Source organism: Sceloporus occidentalis, unplaced genomic scaffold (genome assembly GCF_023333645.1).
Source record: "Sceloporus occidentalis isolate IW3139 unplaced genomic scaffold, rSceOcc1.0.p SCAF_4, whole genome shotgun sequence".
Classification (NCBI taxonomy): Eukaryota; Metazoa; Chordata; class Lepidosauria; order Squamata; family Phrynosomatidae; genus Sceloporus; species Sceloporus occidentalis.
This window is the reverse complement of record NW_028316984.1, coordinates 69451365-69479263: the sequence shown is the minus strand read 5'-3', so window position 1 is coordinate 69479263 and position 27899 is coordinate 69451365. Positions and strand designations below refer to the sequence as shown.

The 27899-nt window shown below is 39.8% G+C and overlaps 1 protein-coding gene across 3 annotated transcripts in view; it reads left to right on the top strand.

The window, feature by feature from the left end:
* LOC149313968 (solute carrier family 49 member 4-like) overlaps positions 1-27899 on the top strand; it is a 122634-nt gene that overhangs the window by 87615 nt on the left and 7120 nt on the right. The window contains exons 8-9 of one of the 3 annotated variants that reach the window (XR_016281101.1): positions 14040-15320; positions 20891-20972. Coding sequence is in view for 2 of the 3 variants with exons in the window: in XM_089523336.1 (XP_089379462.1) it covers positions 7047-7231 (185 nt within the window). In the remaining variant the exon portion in view is untranslated. Of the gene's footprint in view, positions 1-7046; positions 7252-14039; positions 15321-20890; positions 21074-27899 lie in introns of those variants that run through there. The other 2 variants (XM_089523335.1, XM_089523336.1) reach the window with 2 other exon arrangements.

Here is a 27899-nt window from a genome sequence, read left to right as displayed (position 1 = left end):
TTTGTATCTTGTTTCTTAAATTTTCTGATATACTTCAAGACGAGGGGAATTGGTGGTTCTGTGTAAAACAAAGTGATATAAGAGAGAGAGAGAGAGAGAGAGAGAGAGAGCAAAAGCAATTGATCTCTTGGGGGCACTGTTGGCGAGAACATTGGTCCTGGGGTGCATGTGAGCTATGGGTCACACTGTCCATCCCAAATGTAAACAACATGGGGTTGATAATTTGCACATGTAAGAAAAGGACAGCGAACAATATATACTCAACTATAACTCGACCTCATGTATAAGTCGAGGGCACGTTTGGGGGCCAAAATTGTGAATTTTGATATGACCCATGGGTAAGTCAAGGGTAAAACCTAGGGGCATGTGGAGAGCTGGCAGAGACGGGCCAGCCAAGCAACAACCAATAGAATGAGAGCTGGAGGCAGCCAATCAATTTGAAGACTGAAACTGATAAATGGTCTGTTGGTGACAGCTGGAAGTTAGATAGGGTCTTGGTTTCAGACAGTGAGGGTCTGGTTTTGTGAGAGTCCAGACATTAGGGACTGAGAGGGCTAAAGTTTGGAAGGAAAGGGCTCAGCTCTAAGACCAAGCTCAGAGTGAGAGAGTTTTAGGGATAGATAGCCTGAGGGCTAATATAGAAATAAGGTTGGAAAGACCACAGTACATAAGGGCAGTGCGGGGGTCCTAAAATAGAATACTTGTTGTTTAATATATTTATAAAGTTAAAACAAAGTGTAACAAGAACAAGTGAACATAACCGTATAACAAATGAAACACTGACAACCAACATTTAAATAAAATTTTATTGTTCTTTTATTCAAGCTTGTGTGAACCTGGATTTATTTTCCACGCTACTAACAAATAAAGTAAACCCATAGATTATAAATAAAAGTGGTCTGAAACTTTACATATTGGGATAGCTGTGGGTGTATAGTACCCTCTAGGGCTGCCCACTGAGGTGTAAAAGGTTTATAACAAAGTATCTAAAGGATGAAGCAAAAGAAAATAAGGCCAAAGAACTTACAAAATTGCAGCAGGCATAACTTTTTGTGTTCACACTAAAAGCTGGATGGATGTGAGAGTGGGCGGGTGAAGTGCTTCCAGGACAGATTATACTCTTGCCTTTATCCAGATTATACTCTTGCCTTTTTTAAAATAAAAGTTAAGATACTTTAAGTCGTCCCTCCATTTGTGAAGACTTTGAATCCACGTCCTTCACTTACTTGTGAAGGGCAAACGGAGAGACTTAAAATGGGATGTGTGCCCATGGTGCATGCCTACAGGTACCCACAGGGGCGCACTGCCATTCAAGCCAATGGGGCTTGAATATCAGTTGATTTCCATATTCGCGTGTGTCTGTGTGTGTGTATGGAATGGATCCTCCGCGAAAACGGTGGGGCGACTGTACTTACATTGACCTGTGGATAAGTTGACTCAGGTTTTTTGCATAATATTTTTAACGTAAATTGCCTGACTTAATGTCAGTATATACAGTATTTCATGGTTTTTCTCCCTCTTGTTCCTTTTATAAATACCATTCAGTGGAAGAGTGTCCTTTTCAAACTGCTTATTCCTTTTTCATTTGATTGTTAAAAGTACTGTTTCCTCCAGAACTATGACACAAAGTCTTTCCTGCTTTTTTCAGACTACTTCAAGCTTTATATGAGCATGATGAAATCTTGAAATAATTCTGGCACCTAAAATAAAGTTTTTTAATCTGATAAAATGGGAAGAGATGCTAATTAGACAGACTGATATATAACATAAAAAACTTTGACAAGACTAAGGGAATCCAGCAAAACTTGAACTTGAGACAACTGACAAGCATTAAGTCATCTTTGTATATACAAAAATGTAAATGCAGACTCTGTACTATATACAAACTCTTGTACTGATTTTCACTGCAAGCAACTCTTTGCATATAGAGAAAAAACATTGCCTGTATTGATAATCATTACGAGAGTTTGTATATACAAAGATGGATTAATGCCTGTCAGTTGCCCCAAATTCAAGTTTTGCTGGATTCCCTTAGCCTTAACAAAGTGTGAGATTAGCCATGTTTTTATGCTGTATATCAGTCTATCTAATGAGTATCATTTTCCAGAAAACTTTGGGGAAACAGAGATGGTAACTTACCAAAACAGACTTCTTCCTCTGACATATCAAGCATCCTTTACTTTTCTTGCACTTACCTCTAATATGGTATGTGAGCACAATACATTGCTACTTTAAAAAGCCTTTTCTTACTCCAGTTTGTATGTTTGTATATATTTTAGCACTTGGCATGAAGACATTTAAAATAGAATCCATTAGTCTTAATAATCGCAAAAGGTGAGATTTCCTTTTAGATCCAATCTCTTTGCCTGTTACAGTTTTACTAGTTGGATACTGTTGTTATCGAATACTCACTTGTAAAATGGCCTTTGATAGTTTTAATTTAGCTGGGATGCTCCTCAGGCCCTTTGTTTGAGTGGCCTATTAGGGTCCTTTGGAATAACAACCCTTTATGAAAATCCTTTTTTCTTTTTTTCTTTTTTTGAGCCGGTTTTGTAATTTTTTGTACATCTGAGCACATTATAAATTTAATCGCAGTTGTGTATCTGCAAACTGTCAGTGTTGAGGATTTAGCATGCCCTCCAGTTTGGGTATTCAATATAGTCAAATTCTTCATACAGTTGGACTTCTGCATCCACAGGCTCTTTATCCATGAATTAAATGATCTGCAGCTTGAAAATATTAAAGATATATATTGCAAATAGCAAACCGGGATTTTACTATTTTATAAAAGGGACGCCATTTTACTATACCAATGTATTTAATGGGACTTTCATATCCATGGATTTTGGTATTCATTGGGGGGTCCTAGAACAACCAAACCCCAGGTGAACATCAAGAGTCCACTGTATTTTCATACCTTTCCAAGGCATAGGTTTGGATTTTGAGATTGTTTTTGAGGTTATTTGTAATATTACATTCTCTTGTTACTCTCTTGATTTATAGCTTTGTGGACTGAAAATCAGTCTTTCGCACAGATGAAACTATTTCTTAACGATGGAAACATACCAACCAACTATTTAAGTGCTAATTCATAAGGCTTCATGCCATCTTTATTCTTGAAGGTAATGATGCAATATAATGGTAACCCCTGTGCCCCAGAGTAATTGGGAGAAATGGCACATTTAAATTGATTTGGTTGAACTTATTCTTTTTTGTGTTAATTAAAAGTTTGAGAATATACTGTGTATCTGGTTAAAGTATGGGAGTTCAAATGAAGGGCAGTGCTCAGTGACACTCTGGCTTTGGGGTGGGAATGTGAGATTACTGCTTAAGAAGCCAATGCTGGTTCAGCATTAATGCCAAAGTTCCTCTGCATTGACATTGGAGGTCATGGGGCATTGGCAGTTCCTTGAACTACAAAGAAGGAACACACTACATATAACAAAAACAGTTTATCAGCGTGCACAAGTATCTATCTAAGCAATTAGAGCAGAATATTTTACATTTTCAAGGCACTTTGGGTTCATTAAGTGGTCATAAGTACTCCATCAAATGGATACCTGTTAGTGCTGCTGCTTGCTGTATGGGGAGGGCACCAAATGTGAAGCAGTAAGATACAAACTAGTTTCTAAATGGTACTTCCATGGGGTTTTCTTTCTTCAGTGCTCAGATAAGCTTCCCATAGTAAAACCTTTAAGTTAATACAATTCTCTTATCCCTGGGGATGCCTTCTTGTTTTTACGGTGTATCCATCACTTTGACTATTCAAAAATATTCAAATATTTATATCAATACTGCAACAACAAAGCTATAACTATAGGGTACTGCTGTACTAGTGCTGCTGAGTATTTCAGAAGGTCATGAATTCATATTCAATCTTTCACATTATCAAAGTGATTTCACTAACTTTTGATTTAAGAAGCTGGGAGGTGCCTTCTAGAAGAGAAGGTTAGTGACTTGGAAAGTTTATGATAAGAACCTGAGTCATACTTTGAGTCAAACACACATTTAGTCAAGCTAAATCAAAATAAGTGTTATTTCCAGAAGTACATTGAATGTTACCACATTCCTAAATGAGGTTGCCTAAATCAAAAAGATTGCTTTCAGAAGAAAAATATATATATATACCCTTATTAAACTTTCATTTAGAGAATGTTTACCTTATTTAGATCCTATTACTTTCTATTTGTTTCCTTCTTCTATTGCTTTTTGTCCATCCTGACACGCACACACACACACCTATCTTTCTCCTCTCTAGACTGAACCCAGTAATATCAGGAATCACGTATTGAATTGGAATGTATTATACTACTGTGTAGTCAATTAATTTTTGTTATGATCTGACATTAACTAAAGCAAAGCCAGTTCAAAATGACAGACCTGACAATAATGAACTAAAGCAGTGGTTCTCAGTCAGTGGGGTGGGAACCCCGGGAGGGCATGAAAGTTGCTCAAGAGGGGGATTGAGACTTAGGGACCTCCTTTTCTGCTTCCCAAGCATTTTCTATCCTTGAGGGAAAGAGAAAGGCAAGGAGGGTGCTTGGAACCTCTGCTTGAGAAGGAAAGATATTTCCTTATAAAATATGAATATACATAAATATGTGAATAAAAATAAGCACAATAAACAAATATTTTTTTTCATATTCTCTGTTGAGTGGAGGGGGACGGACGACATCTGCATGTAGATGTAAATGGGGCCACAAACGTAAAAGGTTTGAGAACCACTGAACTAAAGGAAGACCAGTTCAGAATGATGCTATTTGGATTGCTCACATGATGATTAACCAGTTAGCGGTTTCAGAGTGAACATAATGCATATCCAGAAGAGGGCAACAAAAATGATGAAAGGTCTGGAAACCATATTCTATGAGGGGCAATTTAGGGAGCTGGGTATGTTTAATCTGAGGAAGAGAAGATTAGTCATGATAGTCATGTTTAAATATTTAAGGGATGTCATATTGAGGATGGACCAAGCACGTTTTCTGCTGCTCTAGAGAATAGGATCCGGAACAATGGATGCAAGCTATGGGAAAAGAGATTCCACCTAAACATTAAGAAGAACCTCCTTGACAATAAGAGCTGTTTGACAGTGGAACACACTCCCTAGGTGATGGAGTCTCCTTTGGAGGTATTTAAACAGAGGCTGGATAGTCATCTGTCAGGAGTGCTTTATTGTGTCTTTCTGCCTGGGAGGGTTGGGCTGGGTGTCCCTTAAGGTCTCTTTCAACTGTATGATTCTGTGAGAATCACACCACAGTGATATATAGTCCAACAAGCTCATTCGATGTGTATTGCTCTCTAAATAGCTCAAGTAATCATGAAAAATTGCCTAAAGGAAGGAGATGCTGACAAACAAAAGTTTTCAAAATCATAGAATCCTAGAATCGTAGAGTTGGAAGAGACCACAAGGGCCATCCAGTCCAACCCCTGCCATGCAGGACCTCTCAATCAAAGCATCCCGACAGATGGCCATCCAGCCTCTGCTTAAAGACCTGTAAGGAAGGAGACTCCACTACACTGCAAGGAAATGCGTTCCACTGTCGAACAGCTCTTACTGTCAGGAAGTTCCTCCTAATGTTGAGGTGGATTCTCTTTTCCTGTAGCTTGCATTCATTGTTCCGGGTCCTAGTCTCTTGAGCAGCAGAAAACAAGCTACCTCCCTCCTCAATATGACATCCCTTCAAATATTTAAACAGGGCTATCATACCACCTCTTAACCTTCTCAGGCTAAACATCTCCAGCTCCTTAATTCATTCCTCACAGGACATGGTTTCCAGACCCTTCACCATTTTAGTCACCCTCCTTTGGACACGCTCCAGTTTCTCAATGTCCTTTTTGAATTGTGATGCCCAGAACTGGATGCAATATTCCAGATGGGACCTGACCAGTACAGAATAGAGTGGCACTATTACTTCTCTTGATCTACACACTATTATTAAAGCATCCTAAAATCGCATTGGCCTTTTTAGCTGCTGCATCACACTGTTGACTCATGTTCAACTTGTGGTCTACTTGGACTCCTAGATCCCTTTCACATGTAGTTTTGTTCAGCCAGGTGTCCCCCATCCTATATCTGTGCATTTCATTTTTCCACCCTAAGTGCAGTACAATCCTTCCTTGCTTATGACTTAGCAATATAACAAGGATCAGGTTAGTACAAAGGGGGGAGGTTTGAAAGCAAGACTACTGAATGAAGGTAGATGGTCTAGGTATGATCTTGCCAAAGTCAATGGGACTAATTTCAAGCCCTTTCTTCAGCATGCTTTTGTTTGAGCATGTGTTTATGACCTTGTAACTTAAAAAACTTGTGTAGATTTGAGTAAGTAGGAACCAGTGAAAGGAAAGCGTACATAAGTTCTGACATTTAAATTTGCAGTGCCTACAGAATCATCCTCTAGTTTTTTCAGTGCAATGGAACTTCGAAGGACCTTCTGTTGTCCTTTACCTGTTCCCCTTAAGCTACTTGATTCAGTTGTGATGGAGATAAATCCCTTTCTTCAGTTCTGCCATATTCTTTCTTCCCTTGGTCCATGGAAGAAGTATTAATAAATTCTACCCATGGCAGCAAGCTTCAGCCAGCTGGCCATAGGCAAGGAACTCAGATGCATTTCAATTTCAGGCAGCAGCCCTGTTCCCAAAGGCCAGGTGAATTGTCTCATAGCCATGAATCATCCCTTCACTCATTTCACTAACAGCGCAGCTGAAATTGTGCTGACTTCTTCAGAGGCACTCTTTTCCGTACCTAGTGAAGTTCCCTGCTGGTCTGTTTACCCCAGACAGTCCACATCTCTTCACAAATTACCAAGGAGCAGCAGTTACACCATCATAACAAGAGAAACCTCATACCATACTAATTAAACATACCACAGCTATTTTTGTCTGATGCATATTATCAGCTTACTGGATTTGAAATTGTCAATCAGTTCAGATTCCGCCACCCCCACCCTCAGGACAAAACACCATAATTTGAATTGTGCAAAGCAATACTGATAACAAAGATGTACATCCAGGGATCTGATTTTTATTGTATTTTATTTTATTTTTAGAAAAAGCTGCTAGACTGTCTGTTGAAAAATTTTGCACCTGCTGTCCTGAGAGGGAAACTCAGAAGCTAAAGATGCATACAGCATTAACTGGAGGAGGGTGTTGTGCGAATATTCTTGATGTGGACATTTACAAGTTCCATCATACAGTACTACAAAAATTTCCCAAGGCAGTTTACACCAAATAAATCATTGTTTTAATCTGAAAGGCGACTATACACAGTATGGCAAAAAAAAAAAATTTTTAATTAAATTAAAAGTAGCATCAACTTCAGGATCAAAACATATTTTAAAAAAGCCTTAGAAATGAGACCACACTCTTAGCCTTTTGTTTAAAAAATGGAGATGGCAGATTAGCTTTTCTAACAAGAACATTCCATATATTCCTTCTCACTGGATGCCTTGCTGCTTGCTAAAACCCAGTCTTCAGTCAGAGGAGAGCTTCAGAAGATGGCTTCAGTGAATAGGCACCAGACTGGCTCAGTACAATCCTGTATGTCAGTAGATTTCTCTTTAGTTCTGAAAGAAGCCTTATCTGGTTGTTGACTCCTCCTTATGCTTGCTGCCTAAGTTAAGCAGTTGTGTATTAGTAAGCTGTGGGCTTGTTAGAAAAATGTATGTACTTATTTTTGGTTCAGAGCATGACTTATTTTTAAGCACAGATATGTTTTGTGGTATGTCCTTTAATTTTTATTCCACTATCCCATCATTAATGTCATGAATTATTTACTGATGCTAGGGATGAGCAGCATCCATCTTCTGATTTCTCTCACCTTATAGAGTTGAGCAGACTAATTAATCTCTCTATAATGCTAGAATGTATATAGGGAATGTGCCACCACTTCTCTCCCTGTAGGAGACAAATACCCCTATCCTATTGGCCTTGTACTTTGTGTTCCTGAGAAGTGAACATATACGGCAATTTCCTCTTTGTAGAGATCTGATTTCTAGAAACAAGGTGCCCATATCCTTTAAGATCATCCCTCTCTCTCTCTCTGCTTTACAAGGAGTGAGAGAAGATATAAATATGAAATATAAATTGCAACAAAGTCACCAAAATGAAAGCCTGAAATACACAGGCCAAAAAGAGCAGCTTCCGGCCATTTCAAGGGTGTGGCATGCAGATGACGCATGCCCCCTGACGTGACCATAAGCCACTCCAGGGCTGCCAAAGGCGGCCCAAAGCCGCAGGTAAAAGTAGCAGCGAAAGTTTGCTCCTTGCTGATGGCTCATTTGGGACTGCGGCAGTAGCCTGCTTTCAGAGCAGGTTGTCTGATCACCGCGGTCCTGGGCCTATCAGGGTTCAATCATAGGTAGAGCGGTACCAGACACCACTCCAAGCTGCCTGTCTGTTTCACCCCGAAGTTACATGTCTGTGTCTTGGTGGAAAAGTTCAAAAAAGAGCAAACAGCTCCAAGCTTTCCCTTAATAAATGTGACTGAAAACTTTGACCCATCTACCAAAGGTTAAAATCTTTTGGTGGGCTTAGGGGATGTGAATATGAATTTTTTAAATGATTATGGAAAGAAAAATAACATGGTACATTTTCAAACTGCATTTATTTCCATTGTTGTCCATGATGTGTTGACAAGATCCAAGTTCCTTTAAAAATACTAGAATCATAAAGTTGGGGGAGCCTCATGGGCCATTAACTCCAACCCCCTGCTCAGTGCAAGATATCCAGCTAAAGAGTCCCCAGTAGGTAGCTGCCCAGCCTCTTTCAGAAGATGTCCAGAGAAGGAGACTCAAGCATCTCTACAGGCAATTTGTTCCATTACCTAACCATGCTTACACTTCTAATGTTTCTTCTAATGTTCAGTCAAAATCTATCTTCCTATAACCAGACCATTAGACCTAGTCCTACGCTCTGGGGAGCAGGGAACAAGCCTGCCCCCTCCTCTCTGTAACAGCCCTTGGGGTATTTAAAGAGTGCCATCATGTCAGCCCTCAGTCTTCTCTTCACCAAGATGAACAAGCCCAGTTCCTTCGGCCTTGTTTTCCCTACCTTCGTGTTACCTTTCTCTAAACCTGCTTCAGCTTGCCTATATCCTTAAAATGTGGTGTCCAGAAGTACATTGCAGATGAGGCCTGACCAGTGCAGAATACAGCGTCGCCATCTGTTGTCGACTCATTTTCCGACAAATCACAGCTGTTCTAAATTATAGCCAGAATCTATATATTCAACATCTGGTCCACTCTTTTAACAATGTGTTGAATTAATGGGTTTTGATTATACAGTACTGTAATTTAAAATGGTTGAAAGACTGGAGGTGCGGCCTCTTCTGGGCAGACTCCATGTTTTCTGTGCACATACCCTCACCTAGGAATGGGCACTCTCTCCCCTTAATGTTCTCTCCTATGTTGCTCCTGCTAAATAGCAGCATGAGGGAGGCTCAAGGAAACACTTGCATTTTCCCACTGAACAAGGGGAAATTACAGAGCCAGTGCACTTGCAGGGTTGCCATACCCTTCGCCAGGGAGTTGATGATGACAACCACAATGCCATGATGTTTGTTTGAACCTGGACAGCAGAAGCTGTTTGGCTGAGGTGCTGTTGAGGAACTAAACTCATTGTTCTTCTCCCCTTTGCTTTCTCATGGCACTGGCTGGGGCAAAGAGTCACCTCCAATATTTCTCAGAAATGATGGCAAGTGATTTAGAAAATGCATCAGCAAGTTCCTTCAGTACTCTGGGATGCAGTATGCCTGGCCTTGCAGATCTGAACATATTAGCTACGTGATTCCTGACTAACTCCCTATCAATCTTCATTTGCAATGCAGATTGCTTGCCAATGCCTCTGCTTCTGTATGGAAGCACAAAGTTCTCTTTTGGGGAGAAAACCGAAGCAAAATAGATATTGAGTAATACTGCCTTTTCATTGTTAACTGTTAGTGTTTTACCGTCTTTACTGAACAGATACCCCACTGTCTCTTTGACCGCTCTATTGTCTTGAATATATCCGGGGGAGGGGGAGCCTTGTTCATTGCTTGCCAAGTCAGTCCCAGCTTTCCGTATACTATTCCTTCAAGCTTAAGCAACACATTTATACTCTTCTTTGGTGATTTGTTCTTGGTTCCATTCTTTATACGTACTCTTTTTACTTTTTCCTTGTTTTTTCTGTTGCACCCACTTTGGGTTTTTCCCATGTTTCCCCTTTTTGTTTCTTCCATGGGATTGCTTATGATTCTGCTTTTTATAACTCCTTTAAGAACTCCCGCTGTTCTTGGGTGTCTTTTTCATTTAGCATGTCTAGCCATGGGATTCGACCCAGTATTTCCCTGAACTTGTTAAAATGATTTTTCCTGAAATGATGAACACATTTATGTCTTTGTACTCTATTCTGCTTTGTTTTGAGGGGGGAAACTCAAACAGCAAATTGTTGAGGTTTTCTTTTTTGTTTACTTTTTGTGAAGGTGTATCAAGTAAATCAAATTTGTTTCCAAACTGCTAGCCACATTCATGACTTTTTCATGTGGATAAGGATTTGATCAATGTAGACTGGAATAAAAATAATTCTAGTCAACTGCACAAAACTGATTAATATACCCTGTGGATAAATGCTTTTGTTTTATATGATTCCATAAGTTAATTATGGGGAAGCCTGTTACCAAGCTATTACACTACTCAGGTTTCATAAGAAACATTAGGAACTTTGCTACTTCACTGTCAGCTTTAAAAATAGTTCTCCTTTGTATAGACTAAAACAGTGAGACTAGTGCAGTAAATATTGTTGAGCACCAGTAAGGTTTGACATCACATTTTCTGGATCAGTTAAAGGGGAAAACAGACTGAATTTTTTGTCTTTTAGAAACCACTACAAGTACACTTCTAATCTTCCAACCCTTACACTGATGGGATTCCCACTAATAATTTGACATCTTGTATCTGTTAGTGTGCTGTAAATGAAAGAAATGAAATTTGTCTCCTTTGCAGTCCAGGATTAAACTGCTATTACTCAGAAGTCTTCCCATTTCCCACTAATGCTTTGTGCAAGCACTGCTAATCAAGGATTCGAGCTGAATAGAAGGCAAATTTGAATGGCCAATTAGTGTGAAAATGCATGTACATGCATTTTTACACTAATTTGCCATTCAGTTTTGCCTTGTATTCAGCATGAAGATTTCTGGAAAATATCATAATGTTCTATCAGCAACAATATTAATCTGAGTGGCTGAAACTTTCTTAACAGTGTTCTGTTAGCTCAGTTCGGTCATGATGACAAACTGTGGTTTATTGTGGTGGGGGAAAAATTCTTAGTTAAAGCCTGGGTTGTTACACTCTACCTCATGTCTCCTCTGGTACAACTACAATGTTTTGAAGCTTTTGCTTCAAGTTCTGGGTTCAATACTAAGTTTAATAATTAGAGCAGAGCATGACTGGCATGACACTCGAGTCTTATCTGACAGAACTCGTCATAGGAAATTTTTTCGTTCCTATACAGACAGCGCAGATATCTTTCTCTTCTGCACGTATCGCGTTTGCGGAGTCCCATCCAGCAGAGCTATTTAGGGTGGTAAGGGAACTGACACAGGTTCCACCTGTGCAGAACCCTTTATTTAACCCGATAACGGCCTGCTGTGACGTTTTTAACAACTACTTCACAGATAAAATCTCTCAGATAAGAGCCAACATGGACGCCAGGATTGCAGCAGAAAGAGATCAGAGGAGGGCAACCAAGCCTCCCTCTCAGAAGAGAGTTTTCTAGGCGGGGAACAACCACTAAGACACTGTCTCAAATTATTATTAAGCTTTATTTATATAGTGCTGTAAATTTACACAGTGCTGTACATACAATCTTTTAATTAGATGGTTTAATCCTCTCTACACGTGCCTATGATAAGGGTCAGTCCAAGAGAAAGCCCTTCACAGAAAGTCTTAAAACGTGGGCTGGTTTCATAGGGAGATGTGGTCTTTCAGTCTGGAGCTAAGCCATGCAGAGGTTTATAGGGCATAACCAGCAATTTGCATAATGGAAAGCAGTCTTATAAACATGGAATTTTCTTCCTCTTCTTCTCTCTGACTCTTTTTTCCTTTGTTTATCTGACTGATATCCCTTCTACACTAATGCTAGCCAGGGTGCTGTGTAATACTGAACTGTAGTTAAGGAAGACAAGAGAAGGCATTTGGGAATTCAGACTAGAGAGTGGAAAAAAGCATACCTTCTTTGTCCTGCCTGGTACGTTGCAAACTTATGGTTGGCTGGGAGCCAATGTTACACTCACCAGACCTGATTAATCTACTGCCAGTGATTGGTATTCTATCAGTGGCATTAATAAAATTCAACTGAATCACAATAGAATTACTGCTGTGTTGTCAAAGCAGAAAATGAAATGCAAATTAGTGGGATAATAACATTTACTGTCCAAACTGCCGTTACTGAATGAATATTCAGGTTTCTGAGTTTCACAGAAATTCTGTTACTTAAAGATGGAGCCTCATCTGTTCTGAGTTCTGTGAATTCAGAATTTATCTTCGATCAGCATTAAGGTTCACTCTACACAATGTGTGATTTGTTGTGTACCTTCAAGATTTTCTGACTTATGGCAACCCTAAAGTGATGTGCCCAAGGTCACACCAGCGGGTTTCCAGTTTGTATGTGGAAAATGGTCAGTGTTTACTTATTATATTCATCTCACTTTTCTGCCAAGATAGCTGACAACAGTATAAACAATATTCAAAACATGAAAACTGGTTTAAATGATAAAGACATATTAAATAGACAGCAGCATTTTCACCTAAAACCTAGCTAGATGCCAAAGGTCTGTTGTCATTCAGGTTGTGCATCTGTGTAAAATTATCTTCTTAGAAAAACCTTGTCTTTCCTCTAGATTGAGTTAAAGCTGTTTTCTTCCTCACCTTCCTCGTGTTTCGTCTGCCTCTGGCTTTTAAATCCTGGCATAAAAAAACTGAAGCCATGATTGCTTTTTATTTAAGAGGGATTAGAAAATACTACAATCCCCAAACTGTGTAATGGACTGGATGATGGCAGACAAATTGAAGTTTAATGTTGACAAGTCAGAGTCCTGGTCAGTTGAAAGACAAATCTGAGAATAGGGATTCAGCCAGGGTTACGGGGGGTTATACTCCTTCTGAAGATGCAGTTTTGCAGTTTGGGGGTTGTAATGACTGGGCCGCCAGTCATTGGAAGACTTCTGTCAGGCAATAAGGGCTGCTGTTTGGGCTGCTTGGACCACAGGGATCATCACAGGGGTACTCCTACATTGAGGTCTGACCCTGGAGGCCCAAGTTTCAGCAGGAGTGTTTTTGGACAATTATAGCTAGTGTGCTGCAACCATTCCTGGAAAAGTTGGATCTGCCCACAATGGTACGTGTCTTGGTTATGTCCAGTTTGGATTACTGTAATGTGCTCTATGTAGAGCTGCCTTTGAAAAGTGCTCAGAAACTTCAGTTGATACAAAGAGCTGCAGCCATCTTGTTACCTGGAGCTGACTACCGGAAGCACATGACTCCCTACAACAGCTCCATTGGCTGTCAGTTCATTTCTGGGCACAATTCAGAGTGCTGGATTTGACCCTAAAAACCCTATATGGCTTGGGTCCAGGTTATTTGAAAGACCATATCTCCCATAATGAGCCCATTAGATCTCTAAGATCATCTGGAGAAGTCCTCTTGGTCCTGTCTCCTTCTCAGGCTCATTTTGTGGGGACAAGGGAGGGGGGTGGCTCCTTCCCTTGACTTGGCAGCATGACTGTCTTTACTCCTTCCCACAACAAGTCAAAATAAACTGGTGTTAGACTTCTAATGTTATGCAGTTATGTTTTAAGGTTGGTATACAGTGTTTTGATGCATTTATAGTATTTTTAACATTAAAAATTTATAGTAATTTTAATGTTTAATGTTCTTAATTTCATAAAATATTTGTTTTTTGCATCTTATATTTATACTTTTATCAATACTTTTGTATTGTTTTAAATTTGAATTGTTTTAATTACGTTGTAAAGTCGAAGGCTTTTCACCAGAATCCCTGTTGCCCAGGTGGAATCTGCCCTCCACCATCTCCCAGAGGAGGAAGCAGAAGAGATAAGAGGGGAAACAGCAAGGATTCTGCGCAAGGCAAAACCACCTCCCAGCAACATAACTAACAAGGAAAGAAAAACCATCAAGGACCTCAGTTCGGATACAGAAATCATAATCCTCCCAGCAGACAAAGGCAATGCCACAGTAATCATGGATACAGAACAATACAAACAAAAAATCAAGGAACTCCTGGATCCTACAACATATAAAAAGCTGAAACAAGACCCAACCAGCAAAATCACCAGAAAAACGAACACCCTCATCAAAAACTCCTCAATTCCACCAACCACAAGACAAAGTTTGTGCAAATCTGAGGCTCTCCCACCAAGATTCTATGGACTTCCCAAGATCCACAAGGATTCCATTCCACTCTGACCTGTAGTGAGTGCCATTGCATCCCTCACATATGACTTCGCCAAGTTTCTGACCCCACAATTACAAACCCATATAGGGCAGACCCCCCACTACATCAAGGACTCAGCTCACTTCATAGGAAAAATCAAGAACCTTGAACTAAAACCTGGAGACATATTAATCAGCTTTGATGTGGTCTCCCTGTTCACCAAAGTTCCCATAATGGATACCATGACACTCATCCAACAGATTTTTCCAGAAGACATCACAGCCCTGTTCAAACATTGCCTCACCACAAGCTATTTCCAGTGGGACAATGGATTCTACGGACAGAGGGATGGAGTAGCAATGGGAAGCCTTCTAAGCCCGGTGATAGCAAACCTTTACATGGAACACTTTGAAAAGCAAGCCCTGGAAACAGCACCGAAAAAGCTCACAACTTGGTTCCAATACATGGATGACACTTTCACCATCTGGAGCCATGGAGAAGAAGACCTGGCTGTATTCCTGAACCATCTGAACAACATCCACCCCAACATCCAATTCACTATGGAAAAAGAAAAGGAAGGAACACTGCCATTTTTGGATGTCCTTGTCTTCCGCAAACCACACCTACGTTTGGGTCACACAGTATACCGAAAACCCACACATACAGACTGATACCTGCACAAGAACTCCAACCATCACCCAGGACAAAAAAGAAGCACAATCAAAGCACTGGTAGACCAAGCAAAATGCATCTGCGAACCCCACTTCTTAGAAGATTAACTGAAGCATCTGGACCGGGCTCTACAGGCCAATGGTTGTTCCAGCTCAGACATCAGAAGGGCTGCCAGGCCCAGGAAAACCCAGAGGAGTGAAGACAAGCAGCCTCCCAAAGGGAAGGTATTTTTACCATACATCAAAGGAGTCACAGACAGAATAAATAATAATAATAAAAACTTTATTTCTAGCCCGCCTTTCCAAAGATCAAGGCGGGTTACAGCACTTAGACCATCCAACAATACAATCCACGAAATACAATAAAAGCATCAATTAATATAAACATCAGTTAAAACATACTACAATAGAAATAACTGTTCAAGCTAGCACAATAGTGCAACGGTGTGGGGAGAGAAGGGGTTATCTCAGGGATATTAGAGGTATGCCTGCTGGAAAAGGTGTGTTTTGAGCCCCTTTTTAAATTGGTCCAGAGAGGCGGCCGAGCGGAGCTCGCCAGGAAGGGAGTTCCAGAGCTTGGGGGCCGAGGTGGAGAAGGCCCTCTGTGTGGTGGTGGAATATCTTGCTTCTGGAACTCTTAGCAATTGCTTCCCGGCCGATCTAAGTGTGCGGGGCGGATTGTATGGAGAGCGGCGGTCCTCCAAGTACCCTGGGCCCAAGCCATTTAGGGCTTTATAGGAAATAACCATAGGCAAAATGGTGAAGAAGCACAACCTTCAAATGGTTTACAAACTGACGAAGAAAGTCCAGCAAATGCTTCACTCAGCCAAGGACCAGAGAGACCCTCTATCAGCCGCAGGAGTTTACCGCATACCATGCAGCTGTGGACAAGTCTACATAGGGACCAATCAATCATTAAATTATCTGAAGTGGGCCACATGTTTTCTTTCCACTTTAATACTGCCTCTTTCCACTTTAAAACTGCTCTGCCATCTTTAACCATGGTACCACTTAATATCATAGACCCAGAATTGTGTTATCCAAATTGTAAGGGTCCCAGGAAAGCACCCACAATCAATATTTAATAGAGGAATTTTATTAGCTTACTTACAGCACCTGACATGGCTTGGGCAACTCAAAGCAGGGATCAGGCCTGTGTATACCATGTCCAAGAAACAGAACTCCATAGCACAAGTCCAAATATGGTTTTATTTGTAATCAAATGGAATCACTATTCACATAAAGACTCTCTCTCTCTCTCTCTCTCTCTCTCTCTCTCTCTCACACACACACACACACACACACACGTCCAAGAACTAGTGATATAAAAAGTAGTAGCAGATAGCGACTGAAAGGATTGCAGAGTGTGATACTGTACCGATTCCAGAAGCAGGGTTCCAGTCAGGGAGCAAGCTGCCATCAGTGCTAAGGAGTCAAGCAAGATAATGACAGAGAATATGTCTGAATTTAAGCGAGACTGAACTGAGGGTGACTGAGCAGACATATTTATAGGGCAAAGCATATCCCAGGGCAGATTTTGGGATTAGGGTGAAGTTTCCAGGAGAGAAGAATGAGAAATGAAGTTGTGAATGGTTGGACAATCAGTGCAAATGTCTTTGGATAATGTATTGCTTCCAGGGGGAACTATTCTTGTATTTTACTCACTGATAAAGGCCTATCATCCACCATCACTCCTATCAGTGAAGGGATTATGCAGACTCTGATCTTGATTGATCTATCCTTGGCTAACTGAGTTTCCCCCATGCTGAGCCTTCTGGGTCTCCAAATATTGTCATGGATCTCCTTATATGAAATGGCTAGTTTCTGGCATTGGAGTTTCCCTCTCGGCTACATGCCTCAAATATCTCTTTTAATATCAACTTGATATTGAGAAAGAGGAGGGGTGCAGAGGGCCAGACCTTGGGGTAAGAGTGGTGTAGTGGTTTGAGCATAGGACCTGGCTTCTGAAGATCTGAGTTTGAGTCTTGGCTCAGCCATATAAATCCAGCGTGTGACGTTGGTAAGTCACACACTCTGCGCCCCAGAAAACTTGATGATAGGGTCACCAGAAATGACTTGAAGGCACACAACAACAACAACAACAACAACAACAACAACAAACCATTTATATCAGGACCAGAGCTATGGTTGATGCTATGATCTAAAAAAGGAATAGCGGTATATAAAGATTATTATTATTATTATTATTATGTAAAGTTTATTATAAAAGGAGATTTGGAACCAAGTGGTGTTGTTGGGAGCTATTAGCAACTAATGAGGATTTTGTTTTTAGCATATTAACATTTTTTTTAGTATCTTATGTATTTTATAGTGTTGTGTTATATCATTTGTTTATGACTGCATATGTTCTGATGTACTGCCCTTTGGTGAAAAGGGTCTTATAATTAAACATTAGTAGTAGTAATGCAACCTTCTACCCTAATCATAATTAAAGTGAATGGTGTCTATACTGTTGCATTATATTTATTTGTGTTATGTGCCTTCAAGTCGACTCCAACTTACAGTAACCCTATTGTAAGATTTTATTTATTTATTTATTTAGAGGAGGTTTGCTATTGCCTTCGTTGAGGAGAGTGTACAGTTTGCCCGAGGTCACCCAGTGGGCTTCTGTGGTTGAGTGGGGATTCAAACCTTGATCTCTCAGAGTGCTAGTCCAACATTCAAACCACTACATCATCCTGGCGATCCATTTCATGTACTTCCATGTACTGAAATTGGCATAGTGTGAAAATATCCTAGGTTGTTATGTTGGAGCAAAACCATTTTGAAGTGGGTTTTTTCCCCTGTTGGTTGGGGACAATTTCAGAGAGTCTCCCCAATGAAATCAAGGTGTTAAGACTACTGTGTACTCCTCATTTTTTCTCACCACCGAAACTAAAACAGCAGCACTCAAGTCTTACCCCGTAAAAAGAGTTCTTCGTTTTATTTCATCTTTCCCTTCTTTGGGTCTCTTGAGAGCCCATTAGAAGAGCTACACAATATTCAGCTGCCTGAGTTCAGACCACTTCTCAGAAGCCAAAATGATCACCGCTTTAATTTCCTTTCCTTGGAACAAACATGCAGACTTCATCAACACAGAAAAGCTTGTTTCTAAATGTGATGGAGCCCAGAGGTCTAACCTGGACCTGACAGGGGGTAGCAAATAATTTTTTTCCTGGCTTCCAAATGCAGAGTTGCTGTTCTTTTGAGCAGAGCAGAATGGGCCCCCTCGTCCCTTTAGTTGTCTGCTCTGTGCTGGATAACAGGGTTGGGGAAATTGTACTTGTCAGAGGGAAATTCCAGATGTCAGACTGCAACTCTCCTATCATTCCTCACTATTGGCTATGCTGGCTTGGGCTTTTGGAAGTTGCAGTTGAGCAGCATTTGGAGCCCTGGTGGCACAGTGGTTAAATGCCTGTACTGCAGCCATTCACTCAAAACCACAAGGTTGCGAGTTCAAGACCAGCAAAAGGGCCCAAGCTCGACTCAGGCTTGCATCCTTCCGAGGTCACTAAAATGAGTACCCAGACTGTTGGGGGCAAATTAGCTTACTTGCTAATTAGCTTACTTGCTGTTCACCGCTATGATCTTTGGAATAGCGGTATATAAATAAAACAAATTATTATTAATTATTATACCAACTCTGCTTTACACTGTGAACATCATCTGTCACAAGATTATTTTGTCTAAGGCCGGTGATTTTCATGGGTTTAAGCACACTGTCTTATTTGCCGAGTCCTCTAGCACAGGAGGCAATGCTTGCCTCCCAGATGGAAACAGTTACAGAAAGCTAAGTACCAGGTGTGTCTATTTTTTATTTATTTTAGTCTGCTTGACCATATACTTCCTAATTAGTGTTCTGCAACCACAAATTCCCTTTTTGGATTGTTCGGGATCCCAACTTAGAAAGGTCTGAGTATCAAGTATTCTTCCTGTCCCAGAAGCAATGGAGTGTTTTATATTTTTCTACATCAGTTGCATTGGATACCAGGGCAAATCGTTCAAGGCTTGTTTTCCAGTAAAGTGGAAGCCAGAAGTAGTTTTGACCTTCAGAGTTAAAAGCAAAGAAGGTTGAATCACAGTTCTTTCCTAATTTAGAACAGTAATTGACTATTTGTAAAACTGTTGTTTCCATTTATTTTAGAGTTAAATAAATGTAAATACTGTAGAAGCTTGTTTTTCAAAAAGAAGCCATATATTTTTCTTTAAAACATGCTATAGCTAAGGCTCTAAAATCAAAACTTTTTGACCTAGTTTACTAAAAATAACATGCATACTATAAATTTAAAACAGACAAGTGCCTTGGGAGCTGCAGGAATGATAACATTATATACATGTTTTTTAAAAACAGCCACATTTGTTTTGTTTTGTTTTTCTGTTAGTTTAGTGATTAAAGCAATCTGTGTGTGTGGCAGGGGGAGGAATAGCTGGTGGTTTCTAACATTATATTGAGAGCTGCACCTAAGAAAAGTCAGGGCAATGCTGAGGATATGTTCATATCTGTATGCTTGTTTAGGCATACATACACATCATTCAGGAAATGTAGATAGGTATACTGTATTTCAATATGATCTACTTTCCAGGTTAAGATTCTAATAAATTAGTCTTCCCAAGTAAGTATTTAAAAACTGTAGGATGAATTGTGCGATTTGTAATGTAAAGAATCCCCGCTTTGGGTGCATCTGCACTGCAGAAATAATCCAGTTTGGCACCACTTTAACTGCCATGGCTCAATGCTATGAATTCTGGGAATTATAGTTTTGTGAGACGTTTAGCCTTTACTGTTAGAGCGCTCTGCTACAACAAACTACAAATCCCAGAATTCCATACCATTGAGGCATGGCAATTAAAGTGGTATCAAACTGGATTATTTCTGCAGTGCAGATGCAGTCTTAGAGGAAGTCTGGCCTTTTCCATCCTTACTGAGCTTCCAACTGGTACTTTAAACCAAATTATTGGTTCAGGAGTTTGGCTTTTAAAACAGTTTTAATCCATTTCTCAATAATGTTTTGTCTTTCTGCTTTTATATATTATTGCATATTACTTCAGGGGGCTTGGGTATACCAACAAGCAGTTTATATATGCTCTCGAATAATTTTTTAATGAAGAGTGTTAAAAAGTATTTTTTTATCTTTCTGATCAGTTACTGAACATTAGTTCACACCATGACTCTTCTCCATAAAGTCAAATCCTTAACAATGAAATACAGTAACATCCAAAATCTAGAAAACAGTGATATGTTTGGACCAGCCAAAAATGTACAAAATATATCATGCAAGCTTTCAAAGCTCCATTGGCTTCATCATCAGGCAAAAGTGATAAAATTCATACAGGAGAAGAAACAATAAAAGATGGTGTTAAAGTCACAAACCTTCCTTTTTGTCATTTAAGATGTCTGGAGGGATATCCCTGAAGGCAAAGGGTATTCCTCTCTTTGCCCATGCCATAATGTTGAAGGTGTTTGTCTGAATATCATTGGCTGTCATATCATAGTCTCCTAACAGAGATTTCCATTGACAGTGCATTTTTTCAGTCACCATATTCACAAAAATTGCTTCTTAGTTGCTGTCACGATATGAGGGGGGGGGAGCAGACTTGGAGCTGAATTGTGTTAGAGATTTTAAAATTTAACCTTACCCAGATAAGACATTTTTTTCATGAACACTATACATCATAGCTTAGGTTTTGACAGTCCAAACTGGCAATAAAGTGCAAGTTTTTTTTATTCATGGCAGTAAAAAAACATTAATGGGTTTATATAGTACAAAATCATTGTGCTTTTGTTTTGATTGCAGCCACCTTGTACACATCCTCCATTTTGCTGGGTGTCTTCTTGAACAGCAGCGTACCTATATTCTTTGAACTCTTTGTGGAAACAGTCTATCCAGTTCCAGAAGGAATTACCTGTGGCGTGGTCACCTTCCTAAGCAACATGTTCATGGGAGTCCTTTTATTTTTTCTGTTTTTTTATCATGAAGGTAAGGAGTGTTTAGAAGCTTGCTGAGTAGCGGTTTGACAAGATGCTGTCTTTCATGTGGAGTTTATTTTTGGCTTTACTAGGAGGAGGAACTGCATGCACTTCTTCTGTTAATGCTAATGATGTGTATAAATCCCCACCGCATCTATGGAAGAGACGACCTCCAAGGTGTTTGTCTTTATGCATGTGCCAATCAAAGAATGAAATCCTTAGCTGGAAGCTTTCCTTCGAAGTCATTGCAGCAGATGCCTTGGAGATAAACACTGTCATGGGACTTTTACAAAGAACAGTGTAACATTAGGACCATTAATAATTTTTGTAGCTAGGCAAGCTAAAACAATGATAAAGCTAATCCAGTCACATGCTTCAGAGTCTAATCGTTTTGCCCATGAGATTGAGAAAAAATGTACGGATTTTTTTCTTACTTTTGCAAAACTTGTCTTTAAGCACCTTCCTATCCTATAATCACAGAGTGGCAAAAGAGTACCTATCTCCCTCCCCCGCTCAAGTTTAAGAAGATCATAAACTTAATGAATTCTATATTGTTTTTTGTAGTTTCCAACAACATTTTCACTTGCCAAACCCATAGTAATAAATAGCAGTGTATACATGTGGCTTCATGTATCCTGCAATAGAAAGTGTGTAGTGCTGTTTAAGATGCATGAGGGAATGAGAGAGATTTCAACAGGTGGGGAATGCAGAAAGAACATGTTCCCTCTCCTTTCCAGACCTTTCAAACACTCTCTTGTGGTGTGCCAGCTGAGAGTTTTGTTGTTGTATAGTAAAGAGTTTTGTGGAATCTCAGCATTTTTTGGAAAACGGGAAAAGAAAGGGATATGTTTCTTCCCTTTTTGAAGTTTATATTTCAGTATACATTTTTATATGCTTAGATGTCATATATGTTTGGAGGTTTTAATATCGAATGGTGAGGGTTTTTAATTTTAATTTTTAATTTTTTAATTTTCTTCCTCTGCTCCATCATTGTCGTCGTCATCATCATCATCATCATTTCTTACCCACCTCTTCTCAAGGTGGGTTACAGCATATTTTAAAATCATGAAATCATTTAAAATTATTAAAAACACAAATCTAAGACACATTCAAATCATCCAGCATATCCTAATTCAAAATTCATAGTTTAAAACTGATTGGATAGGCCTACTGAAATAGATAGGTCTTTAATACTCTTTTAAATTCATACAATGTAGGTCATTCCAAGTGTAGGAGCGGCCGATAAAAAAGTATTCTGGGTGACAGTTGCCAGTCTAGTCTTGGCTGGTTGAAGTAAATGGGCTGGGAGGGAAATTCATGGTGCCCTCCAGATGATGTTGAACTGCAATTCTCTGCATCCTCAGTGAGCATATTCATTGGTGAGAAACTCTGGGAGTTTTAGTCCAACAGCCTGCATGATTCTTACCCCTGCTGACTTAGCACCTCAAGGAAGCCAAGCTCCTCCTTGCTTTTCAGCTGAGAATCTCATCATTCCCTTAAGTCTTCAACCTCAAAGACAACTGGCTTTTGATGGTCAGTTTTTTTTAAAGTAAGTATTTTTCTTTAAAGTTACAGACTAACATACACACCTGTATTTTTGGGTGGTCCTGTTTTGCTTGAGAAATGAGTGCTGGAATGAAGAAGGAGGCTCCTGTAAAAATATCTTGCTGTGTATCACTTGGTTCACTTTGAAGGGTTTGCAGAAGTAACCTTTTTCTTCTCCACTCTGCTAAAACCTCCTTAAGCTGCACTGTACAAGGCTAAAGGGCTCAGTATGAGTCCTGACTGCAAGCTGTGAATGTTTATTGCCATTTTATTATTGTATAGCCTGAGCAGTGGTGCAGCTTACAACACACACGGAAGCATGCTGCATATCTCCCAGCCCTAACACTGCTCTCTAGAATACAATTAAGGACTCGAATAGGCAGATTATTCTTCTTTTTTCTCTTCAGTCTTCCTTTCTGCTTTGTACCTTCCTTTCTCCCTTGTACCTTTCAAATTCTCTGGTTTAGATACTATCAGGTACAGAACAGATGGAGAAAGTAGGGCCTGCAAACCGCATGGTGGCCCAAAGTCCCCAGACCTTCTCCCATTTTTAAAAGAAAAAATCACTCAGACTTTTTCCTGAAAAACAATCAAAATCCTACTGCAGATGCTACAAGAACATGACAGTTTAGGGCACCTAGGCTCCATTCCCCTTGAGCACCCCCAGCCTTCATGTTCCAGTCATACTTTGGATGCTACCCAGAACTGGAAGTGATGCCACTTCTGTTTATCACCAGGAATGGTGGTGCAGCCCCTGGATGGAGTGTGGTGGATATAGTTCCCATCTTTTGAGGTATAGACATAATTGTTGATCATACTGTTTTTCCTGTATGATCCTTTGACTGTTTCCTCTCCTCAGGACAGAACTGAGCAATCCCCCCAGAAATAGTGGAAATTCTTCTGGAGTTTAGTTTCCAGACTGGTCCTCATCGATCTCCTTACTGATTCTTAGCACTGGCTCTGTACTTACATTATGTTAATCTAAATCTGATGGAAAAGAGAAATATAGACAAATGTCAACATACCTGTAGCACCTTGCTCCAAATCCTGAAATTACCTTAACCAGTGATTTCATGTAAATGTTGAAAGTATCTGGATGAATCAAGCTTCACCTTATCTTCTGGAATTATACTTTCTTGAGGGACTAGAACCATTATGTCTGCAAATCCCAAACCAAAGAGGTTATTTACAAGGATACTACAGTTAATAGTATCCAAAACTTCTCAGGGATTTTGGAAAATTTGAAGGATTACAGTGCACACATCCTTCTCCCAAAGTAGCTCTGGGTAACTCTGGGCAACCAAAGCAACTGAGATCCTAAATCAGAATAAAATGAAAGCATCATCTAAGAGCACTTGAGAGTTGGGCAGCCAGCTCCCCCTTGAGTAATGTACCTAGTAAGGAATGCATACCATCTAGTAATTATCCCACAATCTGTAGAATCCAGGGAGGGGTTGTTTAAGAGCATCTGAGACTATCGATTCTCTCAAGAAGGCTTTAAACATATCCTAGATTTAGTCAATCAGTGTTTGCAGTTGGTAGCATGAATGACAAGGCTTCCGTAAACAAATAGTGGGCCACAATTCCCCAAGTTCCTTGGCCCAGTAGAAACTGCTGCTCATTTTAGGGTGTCCCTGTTTCCTTTTTGCATTAATAGGAACTGGACTACCAAGGTTGCTGTTGATTAGAATGTTGTTATATACAAGTATAAGAGCCAACGTGATGTAGTGGTTTGAGTGTTGGACTATGACTCTGGAGACTAGGGTTTGATTCCCAGCTTGGCCGTGAAACCCATTGGATGACCTTGGGCAAGTCACATGTTCTCAGCCTCAGGGGAAGGCAATGGCAAATCTCCTCTGATCAAATCTTGCCAAGAAAACCCTGTGATAGAGGCGCCTTAGGGGGCCATAAGTTGGGAATAACTTGAAGGCACACAACAACAACAACAACGTGATGAATGTTTGGGTTTTTTTTCAGGATTCAGAAAAGGAAGAGTCACCAGGTATCATATTGCAAACACATGTCGGATAGAACAGTTGGCCTTTCTTATAGGTGGGCTTGCCTTCGGAAATGGGTGTGCCACAAAATTTCCTAATGTCCTAATACATGAGGTATATTCCAGAAGAAAGGCTACTGTTAAAACCAAATATGGAGAAACAGAATTGGAAAAGAGCTCATTCAAGGCTGCATTTTATCATTCTTATCTGTTCAATTTATACGCAGAACATATCATCCAGTTTTTGCTGGATTAGACTCAGAAAGGAGGCATGAAAATCAGTTTGAGGTATGCAGATGATACCATGCTATTAACAGAAGACAGCAAAGACTTGGAATAGCTGTTGAGGAAATACAAGCAGAGTTGTAGTTGAACATTATGAAACAAAAATAATGACCACAGATGATTTATGTAACTTTAAAGTGAGTGAGGAAGACATCAAAATAGTCAAAAGATTTTCTATATCTTTTCAAATTCATTAATCATAATGAAGACTGCAGTCAGGAAACCAGAAAATTGCTAGGAGTTGGAAGGGCAGGTATAAAGGAACTAGATAAGATCCTCAATTATAAAGATATATACATGACTTGATACATTGGAGCAGAGATACAGGAAAGTAAACCCCAGAGCTACAAACCTACCTTTGAAAATCATTCTGCTCATCACAGAAGTCAAAACTGACATGAAATTTCATTAGGCAGTCTCTTCCCAGGTAATGATTATTCAGTATGTTTCAGAGGTTTCTGAATCTGAATTGCATTGGAAACGTAATGTTTACAAATGAGAAGACAAAATTCTTGCACAACAAATTGAAACATTCTACCTCTATTTGAAGGGGTGAGAGCACAAAGGACAGTTACTGGCGCAGGTTTTCCTCCTATCCTGTCCTGTGGATTTGTTTTATGGCTGTGAAAATTAATTTGAGATTACGTCAAAAACATTAAGCCTTTCCATACATAAGCCACCTTTGAACTTAATTAGACTTGCCTCTAAGGAAAAATATATAGGATCAACTGAACCTCTGTGTGCTTTAACTGTGTTTTTCATTCAGCATGGAGATTCAATGTTGGTATTGTTCCTACATGGTAATCTTAAATCTAGCACTGCTTCCTATTGCCACCAGCTGTTGCTTCCATCATTTCATAGAGGCAATGGATATGATGGTTTTCAAAGCAGCAAATTCCTTGGAAACTTATCAGGGGTTCTCTAGTGAGAAAACCTGCAATAACAGAAAAATCTCCCCCAAAGAGAGCTGTTCCCCCGTCTTCCTTTGCAAAGTGCAGCCACAAGAGAGTGCTGCATTTGTCCTAAGGCTACCAGTGCATATGAGCTAAAGTTGAGGCCCACCGTTGAACCCGTGCCGATTTCATATGCTTTGTGTGAACTCAGCATGCTTCCGAAACCAAATTCAAGATCCTCTGTGCCACACATGTGATTCACTGCAGGCAGATAAAAAAAAAAAATAGTGTCTCTTGAAGGCAGAAGGTTTGAAAAAATATGAAGCTAGTACATCTGAAAGCAAAAATCCCAGTTTCAGTAAGATATAACTTTTTCTGTTTCTTTGAAGGACAAAATCACTTCTTAAAGTATTGCCTTTCAGGGTAATAGGTGCTGTTGCTGCACAATACTGCTTCTTGCTTATGTCTTCATATTGTTGCAGTTGTGCCTCTGATGTTCACAGGACATTTCGTGCAGCATAGTGTTAGGAGACAGCTGTTTTAGGGATTATTCAGTACTTGAAATAGAGAGAGAAAGAGAAAGAAACACACCTTTTACCATTTCCATTGCTCTCCCTGTGTGGAAATGACTTTGTGAAAAGGAGAGGTTCTTCTGTTTGTGGAGGTTATCCACGCATTTCAGAATTTTCCAGCATTCTGAATTGTATGGCAAGCCTCCACAGACAAACGAGATTGCAATATTAGTGCAAATTGGTTTGCTTTGTTTAAAAATGCAGGCAGAGTGAAATTCTCCAGCATCCCTAGTTCATAGCCATGAAGTACAGCATCCTGCGTAGCCTTGGGCAAAGATCCACTGTTAATTTTCTATCTCAAGTGTTATTGGTACATTCCAATACCATATGTCCCATCCCCCCCCCCCCCCCCCGGGTTTGTCATTGTTGAAAGTGTACTCAGGTTGGCAGCACTTTGGGCAGCAAAATAGGCTTGACATTTGGAAACCCCATAAAATGTAGTTGCCATTTTTCCTTAGTTCCTTTTTTAAAAATACAACAGACCAGGCCACTTACAGCAGGATAATTCTCATGCTCTATTATTATGTCAGTCTGAACAGCATAAGGGACTGAGACAATAATGAAAACTTCAGCGATTTTGCCCAGGTGGTATAGGTTGTGTACTTCAGCACAATCTAAAGCTTTTGATGGAATTTAATAGCAATAAGTCTATTGGTGGGAGAATGTCTGATTGTACTTAAAGAGATGTAGTTTTCTATAGATGTATTGGTTTGCTATGAATTCTCTCTTTAATATCAGGTTTTAGAGAAAATAAATTGCTCTTTATCTTTAGCCCTGTAAATTATGGGATTAAACTAAACCAGGCTTGCTGCGTGGTTTTTAAACCTAAAGATATTAGAAATTATATAAAAATAGTGAACAGTAGAATTTTTTTCAATGAGACAAACTACAGACCGCTAAGAGGCATGCACCCTTCCTTGCTTTATGATTAAGATAATTAAATATCGGACAGAATTTTATTTCTTATGGTTACAAGCTGGCTTCATGAGAGATTCCTATTGGGATGCTTATAAAATGGATTTATTATTTTATTGGGAAATTATCTTTGTCATTCTAATCAGGGTAGATTAAGGTGTTAATAGGTATAATTGTTGGCTCCCCTCTGTGTACTGCAGGTATACGAACAAAGGTGCCACTGCTCAGGACTGTCTGAGGTGCTTGACCTCAACAGTAGCTCCCAAACAGCAGAGTGCAGAAGCACAGCCCAGTGTGCAGTATTTGGCAATCAACCTGAAATAAGGCACAGACACAATTGACTTCTTCCAAAGTCCTTGGAGGCTTTTATCTTCCAGTTGCAATATGTACAACAAAAGCTCTGACAAATACTTTCCATCATAAATCTCACACAGCGGAAACTCTCAAATGAGGAAACATCTATCCTGGCCAAAGTAGGCAACTTTGCAGTAACCACCACCAGAATCCCTGTTGAGGACATCCTTGCCCAGGTTGAATCCGGCCTCCACCATATCCCAGAGGAAGAAGCAGAAGAGATAAGAGGGGAAACAGCAAGGCTTCTGAGCAAGGCAAAACCACCTCCTAGCAACA